Source organism: Kryptolebias marmoratus, linkage group LG6 (assembly GCF_001649575.2).
Source record: "Kryptolebias marmoratus isolate JLee-2015 linkage group LG6, ASM164957v2, whole genome shotgun sequence".
In the NCBI taxonomy this organism is placed as follows: domain Eukaryota; kingdom Metazoa; phylum Chordata; class Actinopteri; order Cyprinodontiformes; family Rivulidae; genus Kryptolebias; species Kryptolebias marmoratus.
Genome location: NC_051435.1, coordinates 21,109,284 through 21,126,229, shown reverse-complemented (window position 1 = coordinate 21,126,229; position 16,946 = coordinate 21,109,284). Strand labels below are relative to the sequence as shown.

At 45.2% G+C, this 16,946-nt stretch overlaps 2 protein-coding genes across 3 annotated transcripts in view; one reads left to right on the top strand and one right to left on the bottom strand.

Moving 5' to 3' along the window:
* Nucleotides 1–925: 925 nt before the first annotated feature.
* On the bottom strand, nucleotides 926–12,827 carry sf3b1 (splicing factor 3b, subunit 1). Of its 2 annotated transcripts, XM_017421140.2 has the most exons (24): nucleotides 12,800–12,827; nucleotides 11,632–11,804; nucleotides 11,361–11,462; nucleotides 11,141–11,255; nucleotides 8,920–8,999; nucleotides 8,114–8,311; nucleotides 7,552–8,014; nucleotides 7,307–7,428; nucleotides 7,029–7,226; nucleotides 6,838–6,939; nucleotides 6,200–6,379; nucleotides 6,036–6,122; nucleotides 5,400–5,670; nucleotides 4,713–4,858; nucleotides 4,376–4,522; nucleotides 4,101–4,226; nucleotides 3,733–3,954; nucleotides 3,461–3,643; nucleotides 3,263–3,374; nucleotides 2,953–3,073; nucleotides 2,725–2,856; nucleotides 2,365–2,637; nucleotides 1,541–1,757; nucleotides 926–1,455 (listed from the first exon to the last, which is right to left on the bottom strand). In XM_017421140.2, exons 1-24 carry the CDS (start codon nucleotides 12,825–12,827, stop codon nucleotides 1,297–1,299), a joined length of 3,957 nt encoding a protein of 1,318 aa, XP_017276629.1. In that variant the 3' UTR covers nucleotides 926–1,296. The 2 variants fall into 2 exon arrangements, with proteins under 2 accessions (XP_017276629.1, XP_017276630.1); XM_017421141.3 differs by lacking the exons at nucleotides 11,141–11,255; nucleotides 11,361–11,462; nucleotides 11,632–11,804; nucleotides 12,800–12,827 and adding an exon at nucleotides 9,353–11,078 and having other exon boundaries at nucleotides 929–1,455.
* A 2,753-nt stretch (nucleotides 12,828–15,580) lies between these two features.
* The window catches only part of coq10b (coenzyme Q10B), a 17,207-nt gene continuing 15,841 nt past the window's right edge, over nucleotides 15,581–16,946 (top strand). Inside the window, exon 1 of the mRNA XM_017421144.3 lies at nucleotides 15,581–15,723. Within this exon, the coding sequence (XP_017276633.1) occupies nucleotides 15,626–15,723 (98 nt within the window). The 5' untranslated portion in view covers nucleotides 15,581–15,625. The remainder of the gene's footprint in view (nucleotides 15,724–16,946) is intronic.

Below are 16,946 nucleotides of genomic sequence, written 5' to 3'. Positions count from 1 at the left end.
AACAGACTCCTAACCTCTGACAGTGGTGGCTGAGGTTTTATTGTTCCAGTTTGGAGCTTTCTGTTAACAAGGGTTCCACAAGGCTCTGCGTTAGAGTCCCTACTTGGTTCCATATTAAGAAAGCATGACAGTGTACTGATAGAGTACGGTATGGTAGACAATGGACAAGTCAGTGTTTTTCCTGTCTTTTTAATTATTAATTAGAAGTTTGGAGAAGTAGGCTGCCATTTGTTTTGCTCCCACCTTTCTCTTATTTATTTTAGTTATACATTAGCAACTTTTGCTGCCATTGACTTCGTTTTTTCCTCCCACAGAAGGTACACCAGAGGATATACGACGAAAGCAGCTACGTTGAACTGAAAGTCAGAGTTTTCAGCCCCTTTCTGATTGGGAGGTTTTGTAAATGGATGTGTAAATCAGCGTGGCCCAGTGGCTGAAGAGGTCTCATTTTATTTACCATCAGTCCAGATTCTTTCGCTCTTCTTGGCTCGGGCTTTTGTTTTGATTTTGAACATTTTTTTCCTTTTAGCGCCTCCCAGCCACCGCAGAAAGACGACGTCAGGCCAAACGACCCTGCCGATCTCATCCGTCTTCACATATTACCATTTCCACACGGCAACAAAGCCCGTTTGAATCCATTTCCCCAACCCTTCCAAGACGAAAAGATTAAAGTTTAAAGGTTTCGCTGAAACATTCATACCCAAGCAGATAAAGTGCCAATAAAGAGAGCTCAGAGCGGAAACCCAGGCTGCTGGGGAATCTGGGTCAGAGAGTCTGCTGGGCTGAGGAGGGGGGGAGGTGATTTCATCAAACGCTGAGCATTCAGCCATGCTTTCACTTTAATCCAGACTCACTCTCTGCTTAAACGAAAAGGAGGCGCAAGGTCTTCAAGGTGGGGAAAAGAGAAAAAGTTTAGACAAATGTGGGGTTTTTTTATACACAAATGTTTTATTTGGTTAAATAAAGCATTAATCTAATAAGAACAGAGGGAGGTGCGGGCGGTTCAGAAGTCTATCGATCAATTCACAGACAAAATAATTCAGATACTTAAAACAGACGGAGATGACTGCAATCCTAAACCAACAATTGTCGGACCTCAACTGTTTCTTACGGCAAACACTCAAAAGTCAAAAGTAAAAAATACAAAAAAAAAAAAAAAGAAAAGACTACAAGATTTCTTTAACTCGGATTTTTAAACTTGAACAGGAGAAGCTGAATGTGAGCGACGCTAAATAAAAACTGACCCGAAGGCGCTGACAAAGAGACGATCAGGGAGGAGAAAAGGATCCCTCGTATTTACAGAACGTACTCCAGCTCGTAGCGGACGTAGACGTTTTTCTCATCATTGTAGACCTGCGGGTAGTGGGCGATCAGGGCGTCCTGAGAGCCGATGTAGATGGAGTTGTAGATCTTCCAGTAGACGTCCCTCACTTTCCGAGCTGGGTGGAACAGACCCTGTGGAGACGGAAAAGCCACGTGGTTTTAGAGCGATCCAACAGAACAGCCCGCGCCCGTTCTTGTCCCGAGTCCAGGTCCTTACCTGTAAGCAGTACTGCAGCATGCGGCAGGGCCCGATGGCGACCCTCAGCCCCTCCAGGGCGCCCATGACCGCCTGGATGACGTGAGGCGACGTCTCGAAGACGTTGGGCCACACGTAGTTCAGTAAGTGGTTCAGAGAGTCCTCGCAGCCGAAGCCGTAGACGCCCAGAGACATGTGCTGGACCACAGCGCTGGCGGTCTGTCTGTGGACCAGGTCCCTGCGCGGGGGGGGACAAACAAAAACAAGATACAGGCGTCATGGGTAGGGCTTAGACGTAGACTGTCAGCTTTTTCCTGCATTCAGGACAGATTTTAAACTAATTTCCGATCAACATTTTTATTTATAATATGCACAATCAAGGCTATTTTTTGACCTAATCACAAGTATTTAGAATAATTTCTAAATGTAACACCAGCGAGTCAGCGGACTTTAAAAAAACAAAACAGATTGTAGATGACATTAAGGAGAGAGTTGTTTAACGACGCTGCAGGAAGCAGAAATACTTTCTCTATAAAACAGTTTTGGCTAACTTATGCATCTTAAAAATGAGGTGAATTTCCCTTCAAGAGAAAAAAGGAAAAAGCTGACGTCTTCGTTTCAGATGCACAAAATCAAACTAAACTACAGCACCAGAGTAACGTTCCTATTTTTCTAAAATAATTGTTTTTGCACAGAATATTACTACTTCTCTGCCTAAACGGAAAAAAAAACAGATTTTCAGATGAAGTGGTTCAAATTAAATACATGTAGCCTGTTTTTTTTAACTGAGGTGCTTCCAGCGGTGGTTCAGAAGCAAATCCTACTCTTGGACCAGATGGTCTCACCTGTCCATGAGTGCATCCTCCAGCAGCGGCGTGACAGCGTAGATGTAGTCCTTGCCCATCTCTCCGATGTACTCGAACAGGAAGGAGAGGGACTTGAGGACACCGTTCTGCACGTTGAGCTCCGGCACTCTGTATTCGTTCATCAGAGCCGGCAGCACCGTGAACGGAGAGCAGGTTTCCGCCACGATGGCGATGGCCACCGTCGTGCACACTCTGTTCTGACGCTCCTGGACCTTCAGGTTGTTGAGCAGCGTGGCCAACACGTCGTGAGGCCTACGAGGAGAGAGACGAGAGCAAAGAGGAAATCAAAAACGTCCGCAGAGCAGGGATTCGCTCGGGTCAAACATGTCGGATTCTCACCCAATGGCTTTGGCGATGTAACCAAACGTGTTGACTGTGGCTCGGCGGATGGCCTTTTTGTGAGCTTTGAGCAACTCCAGCAGCTCAAAACAAATCCTCATCCACTCCCTGGCCGACACATATTCCGCCCCCCTGAAAATACAAACAATAAGGAATAAGATCCACAGTGGCGCCGACTCAAGAGACTACAAAAACAAATCGCTCCCCGAGGATTCCGGCTCCACTGACCTGTCTGCGATCCTGCCCACCAGATCGATGCAGTTCTCCTGAACTTTCTCGTGCCTGTTTTTCAAGATGGGTGTTAAACGAGGAAGCAGGTCTTTGATCGGCGGAGTCATCTTGTGCATACCTGGAATAAAAATCCAGTCTGAATGAATCTGAAGGCAGCTGAGAGAAACTGGAAATGCAGGCAGCAGCGCAAACTGATCAAATGTGAATATTAAAGAACATGAAGTAAAATTAAAGCAGTAAGAGCTCCATCATGACGGAAGTAATAAAAAAAGGCCAACATTGGCAGAGTTAAGTATTCCCAGCTTACCAATCACGTTGACGATGGCCTTCAGTGCTCCCAGGATGCTGCCCAGCACCTCAGGGTACTCCTCTCCCAGGTACTCGTACAGCACCACACCCAAGTGACCCATCAGCTTCTCCTGCAGGACAAACAGGAACAAAGGATTAGTTCATGTCCTTGGTCACAGCGGCTGATCTCTGCCGGCGAGCGTTCCTGCAGCGTTACCTCCTGACAGGTCTTCATCACCACAGCCGTGCGGGAGATGAGGTCCGCTGCCTGCTGACGGACTTTGGCCGACTTGTTGTTGAGACGCCACAGCACCGTGCCGCAGATCTGGGGCAGGTACGGTTTCACGCGTTTCCCGAGGGCGTTCACGACCGTACCGAAGCCGTTCAGCATCACGGAGTCCTGCGGGCGGAGAGGAACAGAGGGAGTTTAGCCGCCTCTCGATACAAACACCTGGACGCGGACGTGCCTGTCGCGGCCCTCCGGCTCACCTCTGTGGTCTGCTCCTGAAAAGCGTACAGGATGCCGTCGATCAGCTGCTCCTCCAGCTTGTGGTCGATGTCGGCCGCACCCAGGTTCCCCATGATCTTTTCGATGGTCTCCATCACCATCTTCCTGTACTGCTCAGCCTCGTCTTTTAGATCGTCAACGATGCGAGAAATGATCTCTGCTGCTCCCACTTTGTTGGCCAGCTCCACTGTGGTGTCCACCAGCTGAAAACACAGATAAAAACAACCATCAGGTGTGTGTTCAAACACTTCAGTAAGTCCAGAGGTCTCACTGTTAAAGAGACCCGGGCTCTCAGATGGACTGCCTGTTTAATTAACTTCCTTTAAATCTGGCCGAGTGGTTTGCTGACCTGTCTGTAGTTGCGTCTGTCCAGAGCCATCCTGTGCTGCCAGAAGTGCTTGAAGAACGGGGGCAGGATCTCAGTTTTGATGTAGTTCGCTTCCACGCCATCCGTTCCACAACACTGTTTCACCACCTAAACGACAAAAAGCCGGTGCTGTTAAATGCACCTCCGGACGTTCTACGTCTTCACTCAGTTTGAGACTCGCAGCAGCTGGGCTTTCTGACAACCAGCCATGCTGTACTCGTGCGGCGAGAACGGAAAGCCTAGTAACAGCTGTTTACCTTGAGCACGATCTTCTTCATCTCCTCGTCGGGAGACTGGAACTCCCTGATGAGGATCAACATCACCTCTCTGGTGTAGTAGTTGGCGTACTCGGCGTCCATCAGTGGAATCAGGTAGCCGATAGCTTTGAGGAAAGCAGCCAGACCCTGGTGATGACAAGAGAGGTCAGGAGTTCAAACTTGCTCAAAGATTTTTTGTTTGTTTGTTTGTGGAGCTTAATAATCGAAGTCTTTCTCTGCTGCTCCCAGTGGAGTGCCGACCAGCTTTCCCTGGACCTCGGTTATACCTCAGCAAGTAAATATTCCCTTTTTTCTTCTCCCAACTAAAAGGTCTCACCTTTCCTCTGTGCTGCCTGATGCCCTTCCACAGCGGCTTCAGCACCGAGTCAAAGGACTCTATGCCGTAGGGTGTAGCAGCTTCGGCCAGGGCAGCGATGGCCAGAGCACTGATGGTCCTCACCTTCTGCTGCTCGTCCACCAGACCTGCAGGAGCACACGGTCCAGACAGTCAGAGCCACGATAAAGCTCACATTATTTTGGATTATTTGTTATTTGATCATTTAAGACACCTTTTAAAAACAGGTGGGATTGAAACCAGCTCATCAATTTTGAGTCTGTTTAAAGCTCATGTTTTGTTGCAGCTTCTGTGGCTCTCTGTTGAAGCTCAGTAGTCAAACGTTTTTGCTCGGTCAGCCCCCAGAGCTTTAGTTGATCTGGTTTGTCACCATAATCCTGATCAGCATTTTATTGTTTTAATACATATAAAAAAAGCGGGTGCTGATCTGAAATCCTTTTTCCTAACTGAGACTGTTTTAAAAAGGCACATTTTGATCGAAAATCTCTCAAAGCTAAAATGGTCCAGGCCATTTGTTTAACTAAAAAATTACAACTTTGCATCTTTAATAAAATTCCCTTAAAGAATAAGCTCCTTGGTTAAATTTAAACCTTAATGTTTGTTGTTTTATTCAGTGTAAAACTCAGAGACGAAGCTTTAAGGGAAGGTATTGGATTGACTCCAACTGACCGTGTTCGATAATCTCCACCAAACTGCGCAGGTGAGGCAGGATGGCGCAGCCCATCAGGATGGCGATCTGCTGTACGATCTTGATGCCCGTATGCCGCGCTTGCCACGACTTCTTGCTTTTGCACACAGCTTTGAGGAAGGGCAGCAGGGAGGGGATGCCGAGGGCCGAGGCCACCACGGCGAAGGCTCGAGCCGTCGTGTTTCTGACGTACTCGTCCATGTTGTCGATGTCGGGTCGCATTGTGGAGATCATCGTGGCCAAACCAGCAGCCTGGGACACACGGAAGGGGAAAAAAAATGGAAAGGTTGAACACATGACATTCATGTTTCATTGTTCAGCTTGTTCCCTGCTAAACAAATCACACATTATCTGATCAAAGCAAAAAACAAAACAAAACAACTATTCATGGTTAAATATTAAAAAAAGAGAATGGGTAGTGTTGAAGGATTGTAACCAACGGGTGCAGGTTGAGAACAGACGAGGAATTAGTGTCTTATCTGCATGCTCTCCTGTTGGTACTAATCTGGCGAACGACTAGCCCTGATCTGACCACGGTCTGGTCGAACAGGCGAGAATGGTTCGCGGTGAACTTGTTATTATTAGAATAAACAAAGGAAAAAACAGTTCCACTATACCTTAGCCAAGTTAGAGATGATCTCTCTGCCTTCAACTCGAGCGTAGTAGTCCTCATCGATGAGCAGCGGTTCTATCACCACCAGAATCTGCACAGAAAGAGGTCGGGTTTGAGATCGGAGCCATCCGACGAAAGCAACCGCGCGCCTTCAACGCCGAACCCTACCTTGTGCACGTACGGCCGGACCAGGTCGTCCAGTTTGTAGAGGATGCGGTCGATGACTTTGACCAGCAGGTGGCGCTCCTGGTCCTCGAGGGTGGGCGACATCAGCAGCGGCAGGATCTGGTTGAAGAGCGGTCCCGCTCCGAACTCACGAGCTTTGTCCGTGATTTGACGCAGAGCGGCCTGCGACAGGAAGAGGCGAGTGAGACCGAAAATCCAGCTCTGAGAAAAACTGCTGCTACGTCACGTTAAAGACTTCGTTCAAATGTCATCCACAAAACATTAAGAAGCTATGGTAAAGGCAAAGCAAGCCCTTATTTTGTAACAAAAAAAAGATCTAGAAAGAGGCAATTATCTTACAGATTTTTAGAAAAACACAGTGGAGGGAAGACAACTGACTTTGTGAATTTGAGTCTTGACGGTTTGTCTGCTGCTGTCGGTGGAATATGACGTCCACCAACAGCAGAAGCTTCTCAGGGAGGAGATTCTCTAGCAAGCAAATATTCACGCTGTAGCCACGTACAGGCTCAGTGTTGGGTGTTGATCTTGCAGTGGAAACTGTTTATGCTTTTCAAGCTGTGCAGGTTGCATTTTTATAGATTTCTTAGACACAAAAAAGCCCAAGGAGGACAAACACTAACCTTTCTCATTGGTGGCGTTCCATTTTTAATCTTCAGTAGCAGCTTCATGATCTTCCTTTCCTTCTGTTCCTCGGGGCTCAGCGTTGACTCGTCCACCTCGACCTTAAAGAAAACGCACAGATTGAAGCACGCTGTTAACCTGGATCGTGTTGACTGAACGTTTTCTCTCTGTCTGCAGATTTCCTGCTCACCAGAAGCTTGTCAAAGTACTGGATGTCATCAGGTTTAAGAAAGGGGAGGTTTCCTGAAGGCTGGTCATTCATCTGTTTGGTGGTGCGGTCCTCTGCCTGCATGTGGAAGCCAGTCATGCCGCCGATGGGTGTGGGCGTGGCCGACAGCTTGCGGGCCGGGGTACGGATCGGAACGTAACCGGCTGGAGGGGGTAAGACCTGCGGACAGTGAGGTTAACTTGTCAGTAATGGTCTTTTTTTTCCACTCAAGCTGTTGAAGCTGGAAAATTATGACCGACCTTGTATCCTTCTGGGAACATGGCGTCAAGCTCGTCATCTGTAAGAGGCCGGTTCCTCTCGTCAATCTCCCTCTCCCACCTCCAGGCCTGCAGCTGCTCTGGAGTCATGCTCATCAGATGTCCTGAGGAACACACCGGTTAAGTCCATGAAGAGCCACAGCATCAACAGCTGCAGGTCTTCAAGTGTAAAAAAAAAATACATATTTGCAATCAGAATAAATGAAGATTAAGCTAGGAATGTTTACCAGGGGTTGGTGTGGCCATGTTCATGGCTGGTGTTCCTAATGGAGTTTTTCCTGGGGTCAGCAGAGGCGTTGAAGACCCCATCTGACTGGCAGGGGTTTCATCCCACCGAGACTTCCTCTTACTGGCTCCAGGGGTCGGGGTCTCGCCCACAGACTCCTCTCCTCTGTCTGTTCGCGGGGTTTCGGCCCAGCCACTGCCGTGTCCTGGAGTCTCCCTCTCAGTCTTGGGGGTTTCGTCCCAGCGGTTCTTGCGAACACTTCCTGTGGCCCCTCCGTGGCCAGGCGTGGCGTGGCCAGGCGTGTCCCTGCCAGGGGTGGCTGCACCGGCAGGTGTGTGGCTAGGAGTGGGGTCCCACATACAGGTACTGGGGGTGGCTCCGGGGGTCTCGCTGCCTTTAGGGCGGCCGGGGGTTTCATCCCATCGGCTGTTTGAGGGGGTGTGTGCAGGAGTGTGTCCTGGAGTCTGAAAGAGACGGGGAAATTGCCAGAGACAATTTATAATTCAAAGTAATTGATCTGAAACACCAGCGAGGAATCATGACCTAGAAACTAAGGACCTCACCTCAGCAGTGGAGTCAGCTTGGTCCCAGCTGGATATCTTTTTTGGGGTGGCATTGGATGGGGTTTGGTCGGCTGTCTGGTCCCAACGGCGCTTACGTTTTGCGGCAGCTTGGGCGGCAGCTTGAGCCGCAGCGGCCCCATTGATAGCTTTTAGGTCTCCCGATTTCGCCTTTTCTGCCAACTGCTGACGAATCTCTCTCTGCACACAGATTATTTTGAAAATGGTGAACTAAAGGGTTAACAACCAGGTGCTTCTTGCTCAACGGTCAGCGTTTCCCCTAGCAGCATCCAAAGGGGATGCCCCTCTAAATCGCTGTTATTAAAGCAAAACATAAAATGGAATTCTTTGTGTCGTAGATTCATCGATATCATTTGATTTAAAGTACCGTTTTAGTCCAGCCCTATAAAGAAAAAGGCACACCATGGCGCCCTATCCTTAGCAAAATGACTGTTGTTCCATCTTTAGGAGAAATAAACGAGTGAGACTGTTTAAACAGACGATCAATTCTGATCAGCTGATATTGGACACTTACAAAAAAGAAAAGAGTTGTGTCTGCCTGTGCTTTCATTTCCAGCCAGATGCAGCAGCTGCTACAATCAGCTCATTTAACCCACAATGTACTTTTTATAAATAAGAATGCTCCTTGATATGTTTTTTTTTAAAGTACGCAAGCTCGTCTAAGGATTGTTAAATACACAAATTAAGCAATTATTACTATTTTTTGTTTAATGAAAAACAACATAACCGTCCTGGTTTCTAAACATCAGCCATATAAAAGATATTGGTCAACCACCCAAAAATCTTACCTCCTCTTTGGACAGGTTCTGCTCCATCATGACGTCCACGTACGACCTGACCTGAAGCTTGGGGTCCGGCGTTTTGCCCCCTGCGCGAAAGAGCACGAACAAGAACAAAGGAGACTCATCAGGACACAGGAACCCAAACGCTTACAAACACAACAAGCACAAAAATCACAAATCTAACCCTGTCTTTTCAACAACAAAACAAAAAAAAAAGATTTACTCATCTTCTTGTTCTGTTTAACAGCTGATTAACAAAAAGGTCCTACTGAATTACATACAAATATGCAGGGTTTTTTGTTCTTTTTCTTTCTTACATAGAGTCATAGCATTTGTAATGAAAAACAAGCAGATACATAAAAGAGTTGAGGTTGTGTGCTTTAAGAAGTATAGCCATCACTGATGCAGGGCTCCTGGCTGTGGTCCGCAGAATACGTACACTTTCAGTGCCAAGGGTCCATCTGCAGTCAGACTTCAACCGGCAGAAAAGAAGCCTAGAAAATTTCTCTTTACCATTAGTAACACTTTGGAAAAGGGTTTGAAGTCACACACAACAGTATACCACCTGTGTTGCAATGATCTATGGCACTCAAAACACAATGCATCTTCTTGGGACTTAACCACAAAGCTAAAAATAAAACTTATCTGACTCTGGAGTGCACATTCCCAATTATTCATTCTAGGAAAGTTAAAATGAATAAGTCTATAAGAACGAAGTCAAGACTTTCAAGTTAGAATGTACTTTACCTTCCCTAACCTAATACAAATATGTAAAAGTTGAGCATTAATGACAGCCATTTAAAAAAATATGTACCATTTTGTGTGCCAAACTAACAGCACGGCTGATTTGTTCACATCTTGACTTCCTTGTTAGGACAAAAGTAAAGACATGTGATCAAATATTTGAAGACACAGGAACTGTGATCTCGACTTGTAGAGTTATGATAAGTGAAAGAGGCTCTTGGGGTTGAGGGATGAAGTAGCTGCGCTGAGTCTCATTCCCCTCACAGCCCCCAAAATAAGGAGCCCGTGGACCCTGACCAAACTGACATGTGCACTGTGTTCCCCATAACCTACACAGGATGAGTTGCTGCACCCTTAACAGAGTGCAGTACAGGACTGGCAAAGCAGTACTGCTGTAGGAGAGAAATTAAGGACAGTTAGTATGGGCCTGTGGTATTTTGGCACACAACTTTTCTTCACAACATATTTCTATTTTACAGGGAGAGCTGTAAAATAGAAATATATTTACACAACAACTACGTACAAAGAAAGCTCTCTCTACATGCAGGCTTCAAAATAAAAATAAAAGTAAATAAACCTGAAATGCTCGGACTAATAAAGCTCACATCGCTCTGGGAGGTGAAAAAGACGGAAATGACAAAAAGGAATAAAAGTAGCTAGCTCAAAGTCGCTTTTATTGGGCTTATTTTCAGGTGCGCTAAAATGCGATAAGATATGGGAGGTTCGTCTTAAATGTCCTCAGGAACAAAAATATTCAAATGTGTGAGCGAGCCGGCCTCGTTCATATTAAAATAAAGAGCTTGCGCAGCCGTGAGGTCACGGACTGTTTTGAGCCGAACGGGCCAGCCAAGGTGGTTGACTTAAACTAGTGTCCAGACAATTCATAGCGAGTTTTCTGAGGGCACTTAATAAAGACAGAAGTCTGTAAGTTTCATGTGCCTCTGCAGCTGATTAAACTAACGCCTTCAAGCATGTTTCCTTCGCTGACTGCCTCAATCTACAGCTACTGTGCCCAGTATGGAAAAGCACAGTGCATCAGTACGTCAGTTGCACGACACCTAACCCATATTTTCATATTGTCTGGGGATCCCATCATGGGGATCGCTAACCCTTCGACCCACACACAACCCATCTGCAACCCACGTTTGTTAGGCGACACCTAACCACCTCTCCCACTCAACAGCATGGTTAACCCTACGATGGCCGCCCAGCACAAATCGAGACTGGACTGGAATGTTCTCCCCCGTGAAACAATGAGCCCACGCTCACGTTTGTGCAAAACTGGAAAACGGTATGTTTTATTTTATTTTCTTCCCCCACCACAAAGGATTGACCACAGGGAAGGCTTTGAGTCTGGGAGGCAAGCTATTGCATTGTGGTCGAAGGGTTTAACCGTAAAAACTAAAACCATAGACAAGTCATGGAAGGAGATCATAAATTGATGGGATGAGTGGGAAGGCGAGAAAAATGGAGGAAAATTTACCATCTGCAAATGGGTCGTGACGCTCGGGCGAGATGATCATATGTCTGCGCCGGCCTTTGTATTCATCCTCCCGCTCAGCGATCTTCGGTGGACGGTGCTCTGCGAACGGGTCGTACTGCAAAGATCAGAACAGGGGCAGAGTTCAGTTGTGTCTGTTCATCAAAAACCCTTCTTTTTTAAAAAAAAATTTAACATCGTGATAAAACGAATCAACACTTACTTGCTCATCTGACTGAGGAATGGCGTTAAGTATGGCTACCGGTGCGTGATAGCCTGGTTTCTTCTGTCCCAACAAGCTCGTCGACGTGTCCACGTCATCGTCCTGGGGAGGAAAAGAGAGAGCACGAGTCTAGTCAAATCTCGCCAACTTGGCAAGACTCTCCCAGCTCACAAGCCGAACAAAAACAAACAGGAGCAGTCAAGCTCCACAGTACAGGTCTGGCACGAGACAAACTACAGCTCACAAAGCAGCTGTAGCCAGGAATACTTACCTCCTCTTGTTCGTTGGCAGCAATAGAAGTGACATATCCAGCGAAACGGCTGTCGCTGCCCCCGTAGATCTCCTGGTCATAAAACCCGGTGGAGTCCAGGCCCACTCCCTCCTCGCCGTTCTCCACCAGGGAGGCCTTCATCCCCTGGATCTCCAGGATCTGGGCCTCAATATCTACATCAGACACACAAAAAAAAAGAAAAAGAAAGGGTGAGATGAGATACAAAATCACCAAAACTCCTTGCTTCCCGGAGGTGTTAAAGATACGTAAAGCGACACCACATTAGCTCAGGGTTTCCATTAGGTCTCGTATACCTCCAAGGTGGCCAATACCCAGTTTGATTACATCACATGAATTATTAAGTCATTCAGTGAATAAAGACTGTCTCAACACACCCCAGTATATACTGTGATAAATCTCTCAATTTTATGCCACCTGGAAGAAAGCCCGATCAAAATGTTCATAATGTCATGTTTTTATGAAGACCACAACCAAAATAAGGTGGAATTTAAAATATTCAAATTCATCTCAACTATTTATAAAACTTTCAAGCACCAAGAAGGGGGAAAAAGCGACTATATTAGTCGGATGCAACGCGTCAAAATCGTAAATATATCAAACATTTGACCGCTAGAATCCCTTTAATTTGTATTTTCCCCTTAATTTCAGCTCAGACATCGACTCTAGCATCAGTTGTGACTGCTTTTTGGCCGCAGAGAGGTTTTTGTTTACCCAATAATCTGCGGATGTACTCTGGATTGCACCGTCGCATGAATGAGGCTAAATGGATTAGCTTTATGTCGTACGACGGCTAAACAGCTTAAAATAACCGAACTAAGAATAATTATTTCACCAAAACACGGTGCAACAGATATATGTGTTAATTTCGAATGCATTAAGAAGTCTAATGACCTAATTAGCCGCTTACGCGTTCACGAAATGAAGAGTAGTCGGTTAAAGCTAACTAGCTTAGCAATCAGCGCCATTATGTAAGGTCCGCGTTGCGTCGTAACAGGCCTGGAGCTGGTCGCCTTTAAAACAACTATTTAACGCAAAAAAAAAAGACTTCTACCGGGATTATAATTAAAACTACGCGATTTCCGAACACGCCTAAATAAGAATCGATGCGAACTGGGATGTATTAGTGAAACATTTCCTAAAAATTTACCTTCGTGCGTTTTGGCGATCTTCGCCATTTTGATGGTGGTTGTTCGAGCCTGAAACCGGAAGTTAGTCGCTCCGCTCTTCCGTCTCTTTTCAACCGATCTCAGATCAGTTGGTAAACTTAAAAAAAACGTCTTTGAGGCGAAGTGCTGAAAATTTTTTTAAAAAAATAAATAAAAAAACAGAGCAAAGAATGGATTTTGGACCTATTTAGATATTTATATTCATACTAAAAACAGTACTAATAATAGTGCGAATATATAGTACGAATTAAATTACAGCTTTGAGTCAGAGCACGGAGACACAGTTCAGGATGTTTTTTTTTAACTTTAGCTTAATTAGTTCTGTTATCTGCTATTTTTATTTTATTTATCTGCACATCTCCCAACCGGAGCACCTTCCAGCACCTGTCCCAGCTGAGATGATTCAGACTGCAGGTAAGTAAACTGCTGGAAAACAACCTTACATTATTTCACATGCAATTTTCAGCTTGTGTGTAAGAACAACACATCTATTCAGCATTTGTTATACAGTGAAAAAGGGAATCTGATCAATCTGAACACAGGAGAATAACATGTCTGGAAATCTGAAAGCTGGCTTTTTGATCATGTCAGATTTATGTAGTATGGTGGTACTATTTAAATGCAGAAAATACTCTTGTAAGAGAAGACATGTGACAGATTGAAATTATTCCTTAGTCTTAAAATTCACAGAAGAAGCAAAGGAGATCTCTGTTTATGAACCACAGCATGGCAAGTGGATGTAAATGTTGATATGATAAAAAATCTACTCTAAAATCAATTCTTATAGGTTAGAGAAGGTGTGAGTGTGTTCTTTCCTTGTCTGTAGAGGGCAGATCACTTTTTTTAAAGTACAAAACAATTGTTCTACAGCAGTACACAGAGAATAATTATATGTGGATACTAATGACTTTTTTGTTGTGTTTTTATTGAGTCAAGAACAGAAAAGTAAGCAGAGCAGTGTCAGGTTTCAGAGCATATTGGCTACTGAAGACAGTGCCTTAGAGCTGCTGGTATCAGGTTGATGGGTGTCGAAATCAAGTGTAGATCTTCAGACTTAAATTTACTCTGACGCTAACAAAGGCAAAAGTGCAATAATGTGCCGTTTGTGTGTGTATGTGTTTGTTTGTTTGTCACTTAGAAGTCAGCAGCACCCTGAGACTGTACACTACGAGAAAGGAGAGAGGCAGAGGACTAGTTAGCATCAGAGCCACTTCACAGGATGAAACAACCGAGATCCTGGAGTACATCAGGAAGAAAGCCCCCATAGATCTGCTAAGTGAACATGTCAGGTGGCAGAAACCCAATGTGGAAGAGGAGAAAGAGGAACCCACATGGAAAGATAAGACCCTGCACGGCATGTACCACGGGCAGATTGAGGAAGTGGCTGATATCAACAAATCCTACCAGTGGCTAGAGAGGGGTGGACTGAAGGACAGCACAGAGGCACTAATCATGGCAGCACAAGAGCAGTAGAGGCTGGGGTCTATCATACCAGACAGGATGGCCCTGAGACAGTCTAGCACATAATAGCAGGATGTAAGATGCATGCAGGCAAAGCCTACATAACCAAGTGGCTGGAATAGTGTATAGGAACATCTGTACTGAGTATGGACTGGAAGTCCCACAGGCAAAGTGGGAGACTCCACCTAAGGTGGTGGAGAATGGCAGGGCTAAGATACTGTGGGACTTCCAGATCCAGACTGACAAACAGGTGATGGCTAACCAACCGGACAGTGTAGTGATGAATAAGATACAGAAGAAAGCAGAGGTGATAGATGTAGCAGTCCCAAGTGACTGTAACATCAGGAAAAAGGAGCATGAAAAGCTGGAGAAATACCAAGGGCTGAAAGAGGAAATAGAGAAGTTGTGGAAAGTCAAGGCCTCAGTGGTACCAGTGGTCATCGGAGCACTCGGTGCTGTGACCCCCAAACTGGAAGAGTGGCTCCAACAGATCCCAGGAACAACCTCAGAGATCTCTGTCCAGAAGAGTGCAGTCCTAGGAAAAGCTAAGATACTGAAGAGGACCCTCAAGCTCCCAGGCCTCTGGTAGAGGACCTGAGCTTGAAGTAAAAGTGAAACCACCAAGTGGAAAAACAGGGCAGGCTGGGTATTTATGTTGTTGTTTTTTGTCTGTATGTATGTGTATAGAGCTGGAGATTTTAGGATTTTTAACCCAAAAAATAAGATAATGGAAAGTGAACTTCTTATGAAGAAAACCAGCATTTTATAGTATCATAAGTGGGCTTACTTGTTGCACCATAGTTGGCTTTTACAGTATTTTAGATTTAGGACCTTAATCTGTAATAAGGTACTTGTGTAATGTGGTATTAGGCTTAATTTCTAATCACAGAATTTAATAAAAATATTAAAATCAATACAGCTACTATAATAATCCTAGTTGTATGGTCATTTAAAGCGCGCACCAAAACGAGGACAGCCAGCTTTGAGTGGCAGCGGTTTGTTCCTCGCGCGTATGTTCAGGCCTGTAAGTAACGGAGTAACTACTGGGCAAATTATTTAAAGTTATAAAACTGTGCGTACGCGTGTGGAAGGAGTACAGTGAACCTGCGTGTCAGGACACCGAAACCCGAGCCAGCATCTCGTGACTCCCCCGCGCGTGCATGTGCGCGCACACAAACGTCAGCACTTCCCCGCTGACGAACGGCGAAAAGGCGGCCAATGAAAGCGCTCACCGGATTCGGCTCGACCAATGGCAGCCGCGCGGGGCGGTGACGTCAGCGCGGCGAGCATGCCAAACCCTGTGAACTTGTAGTAGCTAGCGAAGGAAGAAGCCGTCAGAAGAGAAGATGGCGAGAGGCGGACGGAGCCTGCGGAGGATAGCGGAGTGTCTAAAGCAGTTACCGAGTCCTGCGAGCCGAGAAATACGGAGCAGAAACAGCGTCAGGTAACGAATTACTCTTTATCATTTATATTATCATCATTATCGACTCAGTCTTGAGGATGTAAGGGAGAAACATCCTGTGCGGCAACAACACATTTACACAGGAGTCTTCCCGAAGTTACTTCGTAGAGTTGGTTGACAAATAGTCGGATTTAGCGGTGTTTAAATATGCCGGCGTTAAAACAGCAGCGGCATTTACTGTCTCGGCCTCTTATGGACTTTGTTTGAGCACGAAAAACTCACGCTTTGCGAAAAAAAAAAAATAAATAAAAAGAAACTAAGACCAGGGGCGTAGCTAGAAGTGGAGATTGGGGCAGAGTCTCCATTACACATGATTTTCTAACGGTTCACAGAGCTGATAAGCATGGACGTGTGGATCTGACATGTTTCATGCTGTGTTGTGTGTTTATTAAAGCTTCTTTCGTCTTTTACTGCTGTTGACACGGTTGCTGCTAAAACTGAGACCATAACCACTTAAAGTGACTTGGTTAAAATTATGATTTCAGTCAGCGACGACATAAAAACTAATGAAGAAACCACAGTCGTGTTAAAATCGGCATCTAAATGCTGACTTCCTTTATAATATGTGGCTCTAATAGGTTCCCATCTAAAATCAGACTATTTTTCTTCTTCTTACAATATTCCCTGCCTACTTCCATTAAAATAAATATTCTTGGAAACACGGCACCGTTTCCTATTTTCCGTTAACTATACAGCGTCGAACCGTACGATTCTGCGCAGAAAGAAATAATTTCCTCAAAAGTTTTTTTTTTTGCTTTAATCCCTAAAAATGAGAATCGTTAGACTTTGACAGGCGATTGAAGCATCCAGCTGTTGAGTAAATGTTGGATCAAGTTCACTGTGATGTGTTTAAAGTCAGCTTTTTATTTAATTTGACAGAGGCTTCTTTACAATAGTGTGGCTAAGTTGTAAGCAACAATAGTTTTTGATAGTTTTTATGCACAACCATATGTAAAAAAAAAAAAAAATCAGCTCAGTGTTGTCTGATGCAATGAAATGTTGTCCTAGACCTTTAATACCTATGTTACTACACAGCAAATCCAGGAGGCCCAGATTAACACTGTCAGATTTGATTTCAACACTTTTAAAGTGTCTATATGGGTCCACACCAGAAAGTGTTAATTTAACTCTTTTTGGAGAGTTGGTACCTTAACTCTTATAAAGTGTCAAATATCAAATCTCCTGGAGTTAATAATTTAACACTT